Source organism: Cryptomeria japonica, unplaced genomic scaffold (genome assembly GCF_030272615.1).
Source record: "Cryptomeria japonica unplaced genomic scaffold, Sugi_1.0 HiC_scaffold_467, whole genome shotgun sequence".
Lineage (NCBI taxonomy): Eukaryota > Viridiplantae > Streptophyta > Pinopsida > Cupressales > Cupressaceae > Cryptomeria > Cryptomeria japonica.
Window position 1 is genome coordinate 51,846 of NW_026729287.1, and position 7,045 is coordinate 58,890.

At 30.2% G+C, this 7,045-nt stretch overlaps 1 protein-coding gene across 1 annotated transcript; it reads left to right on the forward strand.

Moving 5' to 3' along the window:
* The first annotated feature begins 3,125 nt into the window (after positions 1 to 3,125).
* On the forward strand, positions 3,126 to 5,952 carry LOC131070533 (polygalacturonase-like). Its single transcript, XM_058006097.1, has 8 exons — positions 3,126 to 3,350; positions 3,500 to 3,628; positions 3,867 to 4,025; positions 4,412 to 4,619; positions 4,992 to 5,073; positions 5,185 to 5,293; positions 5,506 to 5,631; positions 5,725 to 5,952. Exons 1-8 carry the CDS (start codon positions 3,126 to 3,128, stop codon positions 5,950 to 5,952), a joined length of 1,266 nt encoding a protein of 421 aa, XP_057862080.1.
* The last annotated feature ends 1,093 nt before the right edge of the window (positions 5,953 to 7,045 follow it).

Here is a 7,045-nt window from a genome sequence, read left to right on the forward strand (position 1 = left end):
CATGATCTTAGTGCTTTTCTTGTTGTTTTCTTCTTGGTCTTCCCCATGTTTCTTGGGTTGGAGATTCCCTTAGCAGTTGTTGTTGCTGAAGGGGGCCCTTTCACTGGGCTTTTTGTGGTGTGGCTTGGGGCCATTGCTTTGGAAGTGGGGGTTGCCCTCCTCCTTGACTAGGGTGAATTGTTTTCATGGAGGCTATGTTGTTTTGTCTCCTACCTATAACCAATTTAAAAAGAAAAAAACATAACTATAGTTAAGTTATTAGAACAATACAATATCTAAAGATCTAATCTAAATAATGCAAGAACATACCCTAACTAACTATAATATGCATCATTTAAGATATGATAAATCTTAAGGTTAGGATTTGCATTGTGATTCAATTAATGTTAACGATGTTTGTAATCTATTAATTATATTTTTTAAGTATGTGGTTTATTAAAATTTTAGATCTAATTAATTTAAAAAAATATATTTATATTTTTATTTAGTTATTTTTTAATTAAAAATATTTATTATATATTATAAAAAATATTAAATTATTATTTTTATTAATATTTTGATTTTTGTATATTTTAAATTTGCATTTAGTTTATTCTATTTTTATTTCTATTTTTTATTGAAGTTTAATTTATTTTTTTAATTGTTTATTTCTTTTTACAAAATTACAAATAATAATTAAAGGTTATTAAAGTTAATTTAATTTAGAATTATTTATCTTATTAAAATTATAATTTATTTTAGAACAGTTATATTTGAATTTTTCTTTTAATTTATATAAATCAATTAATTTATCTCTCCATCTCTCTCTATCTCTCTATTTATATTCTCTCTCTCTCTCTCTCTCTCTCTCTCTCTCTCTCTCAAACTTTCCCACACTCTCTCTCTTTCATCTCTATCTCTCTAAATATTGGTCGCACACTCCTTGTTACTCCCCCCATCTATATCTCAATTTATCTCTCAAACTTTCACACACACTCCTCGTTTCTCCCTCTCTATTTCTATCTCTATCTCCATCTCTGTCTCTCCTCCCTCTCTCTTCTCTGTATTTCCTCCTTTATCTCTTTCTTGATCCCTTTTTCTCTATCTTTCCATCCCTTCCTCTCCCTCTCTATCTATATCTTATTATCTCTATCTTTCTTTGTGAACTCATGTTTGGATCCCTATAACTAGATATGTTAGGTTTATTTTTTAAAGAATGGATATAATAATTAAGTATATTTTTTAATAGAATTATTTCTATTTAAATTTTAATATAATTTCATTTAAACTAAATGAAATCCTTATAATTCGTTTTATTATATATATTTTGAGATAAAAAATAATTATTAAAATTGATATGTTTCTTTAAAAAAATAATTTATTTTCAATATTATAAATTATAAAAAATGAAAAAACTATTTAAAATAGATATTTTAGTTTTTAAAATACAAAGAAATCCAAAAAAAAACATTAAAAATCCATCATCCCTAAAAATTTGCTCCTATAACACCAAATTTCGTAAATAAATCATAATGTATATAAATAGTATTTATAATATATTAAATTTCAAAATATAAAGCTTAACTTTACAAAAACCAAGTTTTTTTTTTAAGAAAAAATAATAATCACTTTTGATTGGTGCACTAATTGAATAAAGTGGAATAGTATTGCCTACAACAATTACTAATAATATGTAATCTAAAATTAGTAGTTAATAATTAAATTTAAGATTAAATTTATTATTAAAATTATAATTATATATATTTTCTAATTAAATTACGAACATGTTCTTAAGAAAAATGTATGTTTTCACTATAGTTTTTATATTATATTATAATTGTTAATATTATTTTATTGAAGTGAGAGTTGTCGTTAATATTATAGAAATATAACTAAAAAATATAATTTTGAAATAACAATAGTTTAAAATTATATTAATTAAGAATTGCAACAAATATTTTAATTACAATATTATGCAAGTGTAGGAGACAATTGTTATAATTATAATTCTATCATTTTTAATTAAATTAGCATTATATTTTTTAGAAAAATATATCATTCCTATAATATTAATATTTTTTATAATATAATTATTTATATTATTTTGTTGAAGAAAAAGTTATAGCTAGTCTATTAGGGTTATATGATTTTTCCTTTGTCTTCTAATTTTTGGCATTTGTTTTGTGTCATACAACAAACAGTGCAAAACTTTTTAGGTTTAAAAATGGCCATGAGTAGCTCCATGCTAGTAGTTGCTACTTTGACATCTGGCATGAATGGTTCCACCAAACAAGTAAGCACAAAGATTTGTTTCCTAAAGTTTTTTAAATGAGGTATGCCTTTAGATAATTTTAATCTAATATAGATACTCACATACTATTCATAAAAGTAAAATAAAAGTAAGAGTTATAATTAATATTACATAAATATAATTAAAATAATATAATTTTATAATAACATTGATTGAAAATTATAATAATTAAAAATCACTACAAATATTTTTATTACAATATTACTCACTGTTATATGGCACTTGTTTCAATATTCTTTTATGTTCTGAATATCTATTTTAAGTAAATAAATATTGAACGGAGAATAGGAAAAATCAAATGATTGCTATTGTTCGATTGCGTTTGCATTTCGATTTCTGTGGTAGTCCGTCATTTGATAGGGAAGCTGAAATAGGAAAAATCCAATGATCTGGTATTGTTCGATTGGGCTTCCATTTCGATTTCTGTGGTAGTCCATTATTTGATAGGTAAGCTGAAATAGGAAAAAGCAAATGATCTGGTATAGTTCAATTGGGTTTGCATTTCGATTTCTGCGGTAGTCTGTTATTTGATACGTGGTTTGCATTTAAAGAATCTAAGACGATGAATACACAAGCATTCCAAAGCCATTCATGTGCTGAAAGAGTGCTGTTACCACACACGGTAGACCTAACAAAGACTCACGACTTGTGATGTAAATCAAACCAAGATCTAAGTTATCCCTTTCCTTGCAGGTAGCAACTTGGTAGTAATCAGAATAGTTCCTAATATAGTATAAACGGGCATTATTTAACGCTCACTCATCTCCTTCACTCATACCTTAGGTCTCTTTCCCTAATTCACATTTGACTGAATCTTAGTTAGGCTCTAATTCTAATGAGATCAATGGCTCGACCAGGTCAAAATCTTCATGTGAAAAATTTGGTCTTGGTGGCCTTATATTTGGTCATCATGGCAGTTGAAGCCCAGTTAATCACATCCAGTAACAGATATCTTAGGGCTTCTACAATATCTCTGGCCTCTACTCAGGGTAGTAATGGAAGAAGTTTTGGCGTACAAAATTATGGTGCAGTGGGTGATGGAGAGCACGACGATACTGAGGTCCTCTTATCATTTATCCTCTTGTTCCTAACATTAAGATCTTATTTACTGCCACTTTAACAGTTTCTATCTTGAGTAACAGAAAGTTTACATCTTATTATTAAGGACTCCAAAATCTTATGTCTTATTAAAATTCTAATGGTTTTCAGGCGTTTACTCGTGCATGGAATGATGCTTGTAAAGCGTCGTCTGCAACTTTGAATGTGCCAGGTGGCAAGACTTTTCTGGTCAACAATCTAAAATTCCAGGGACCGTGTCAGCCTGGTTTCACATTTCAGGTGTAAAATTTGAACATAACCCTAAAGGATTCAAAACCAATGGATTTAATACATCTCATTTTGTCGAAAAATTGTATAGTTCTATGCTATTTGTATTTGTAGTAAGAATAGTAATCCTTCTTCAAAGTTTACCAAACTCTAGATTAATTCTATGTTTGATCCTCATTCTGTAATTTTGTGCAGTGATTCGAGAATATCGTAGTAACTCCTGACAATTTTTTAATTTTTATTTTACTAGGTCGATGGAACTATTGTTGCCCCAGAAAATCCGAGCAGCTGGAAGAGCACATATGTGTGGTTGTTGTTCGAGCATCTTCAACAATTTACATTGACAGGGAAGGGCACTATTGACGGAAAAGGAAGTAATTGGTGGGGTAAACATAAAAGTAGACCAACGGTTAGTAACCATTTACACTGCTGAACTTCTCTTGTGTGTTTCTAGTTTCTGATACAGAATATATGTAAAATACTACCTAAACTAGAACCTTAATATATGTAAAATTTTACCTAAACCAGCCCAGTAAGGTTCTAGTTTGAATTTTCAAACAGAATTTGCAGATGAATGAGGAAAAATAAATAAAGCCTGTAAAAACGGAGTTATTTTTTTAATTAACTTACAATAAAGCAAGCAACAGCTGTTTTTCAATACACAGGAATAAAACAGAAAGCAGCGAGTATCTTCCATAAAGCATGAATAAAAATAGGTCCGTAAAGCATGGGAAAAAACTACTTACATGCGCTAAAATTATAGATGCATATCATATGACTTTCTTTTTTCCACAGGCCATTCAATTCAATGATGTGAAAGGGAGTGCACTGAGTGGACTGAAGGTGACAAACAGTCCTCAATTTCATGTCACATTGACAAATTGTGACAGTGTCCAGATCGTGGGTATTACCATTCAGGCACCAGAAAGCAGCCCAAACACTGATGGAATTGATACGTTCCAATCCACAAACATAGTCATAAAAGATTCCACTATTGGAACAGGTAAAGGAATGAGGAAGTGGCAAATATTTTCATTTTCAGATTTTGTTTCAAATAAACTGTTTGAATTTCCAAGGGTGAATTGTCTTAGTGATAAATATTTTGGATCATAAATAGTTTGGATTATATTTCATGATTCATCAGTAACATTCTTTGATTACCAAAGTACACTCTATGATACATCAATGATTTTATTTGATTACAAGTTAAAAAACTGATAAAAGAAAATGGATGCGACTATTATAATTAAAAAAATTCATATCATAGATTAATTATGATCTCAGATTTTTTCTTTTATTCTTAAATATAATATTAAATAGCAGAGATTATATGTGAATAGAGAAATATGAGTACATGGAAGTTTGATGACTGCAGGAGATGACTGTGTGGGGATAGGTGATGGGTCTTCAAATATTAACATCAATGATATCACATGCGGTCCAGGCCATGGAATAAGGTGATTAACGCTCTAAATAAACACAAATCCCTTAACAGCTAATAATAATTTATGTCTGTCTAAATATGTTAGGCATGAGAAATTCTTTATATTATTTGTATAATTTTGCAGCATTGGAAGTCTTGGAAGAGGAAACACGAAAGCAGATGTCCATTCGATTCACGTGAACGGCGCCAAGTTGACATCAACAACGAATGGATTAAGAATCAAGACATGGCCGGTATAATAATTATTTCAATAATCTCAAATTAAATCATTGCTGTTTTAAAAATAACATAAAAAAAAAAAACTTCTGTATGCTGAGGATAGATGAAATATAGAATTGCAATAAAGGAGAACTACAAGAATCATTGTTTATTTTTATTTTCATGGGATTTTCAATAGGTTACACTATTTGAAATGTTCATTGACAAACTGTCTATGATATAACAGGGGGGTTCTGGCGTGGCAAGTGATATAACATATGACAATGTCCAGATGGAAGACGTAAGCAACCCAATAATAATTAACCAATTCTACTGCGACACAGGGGACACTGGGTCTGGTTGCAAGTCTCAGGTAGACATCTGATCTAAATCCTTAATTAAACTCAGTTTTTGCTTTCAATACAACTGAGATCTGATTCGGAGTTCACCTTTTCATTTGATGTAGGGTTCTGCTGTGAAAATCAGTAATGTAGAATACAGTAATATCAGGGGCACATCAGCAACAGAAGACGGAATCACATTGTCGTGCAGCCAAAGCGGATCTTGCACGGGCATAAAAATGGAGAAAATAGATTTGGTAACTGGCTCAGGGGCGCAAGCCTCTTGTAATGCCCAAAACGTACAGGGTGGAAATTCGATTCCTTCACGTTGTCTGGGCAACAATGGCCAATGATATAACAGAGCTGTGAAGCTGTCTCTAATGCAGTAACCTCTTTCTTAATTCCCTGAAAAGTAATGTAGTCTTCAGAACAGTTAGCAATTAACAAGTTGGATCTCCGCTGATGGAAAAAGCCATTGGCTTTAATATTTTTCTTGTCATTTCTTTTCCAAAGATAATGGGAACGGGAATGTACCTAAATTTTTTTAGTTAAACTTAAATGTTCGAGTACACTCATTTGCATGGCAAATCTTAATTTAAAAATAATTAAATTTATTTCGCAATTTTTTCACATTATTAAAAAGTTCTCCTGAGAGAATTATTGATTGATATATAAAAACAAGACAACTTTTTTTTGGGAAGCATCCATTTGTTCTCAAAATTAAAAGAATTGGATTTAACAAATTCATGGTATGGGAAAGAAACTGTTTACTTGGGAAAAAATTTCTTGATTTGACTCATCAATCAAACTCTGTCGATTAGAAACATTCTTTGAAGGGTAGAAAGAAAGCTAAATTGCCGCAAACAGTAAGAAATAACAAAACATAAAAAAACAAGTGACGGTTTATATTAATGCCCTTTGCCAAAGCAAAGTTGTCAGTGCTCTCTTTTTCATTATACATTCATAAGAACAGAGTATTCCTGTCTTGTTCAAAAAATTTCATTGCATTCCCTTTCAAAACAAAGTTTTATCCAAGGCTATAGGAGAAGCTTCTAGAAAACGCACCAAAAAATGGACAATTCTAGGTTCATCGAAGAGTGTAAAAGAAGAAATAAATGTCTTGGTTGGAGTAGATGAACAAAATGCAGCAAGGGAAATTAAATGTGCATAGGTGGAAGTCCACATATGCCAACAATCCCCCTTAATCTTCACTGTCGTATATATTCGCAATACCAATTTCTTCCCAACGATGCTCAAAAACATTCTTTGCAAGCGGCTTTGTGAAAATATCTTCTAGTTGTTCTTCTGACCTACAAAACCAAATATATATGTCAACATTGTTCATCAATTCCAGAATATAATGATATCTTGTATCAATATGCTTGCTTCGTTTATGATAGAGCTGATTTTTTGATAAAGAAATTGCTTAATTATTATGACAATAAT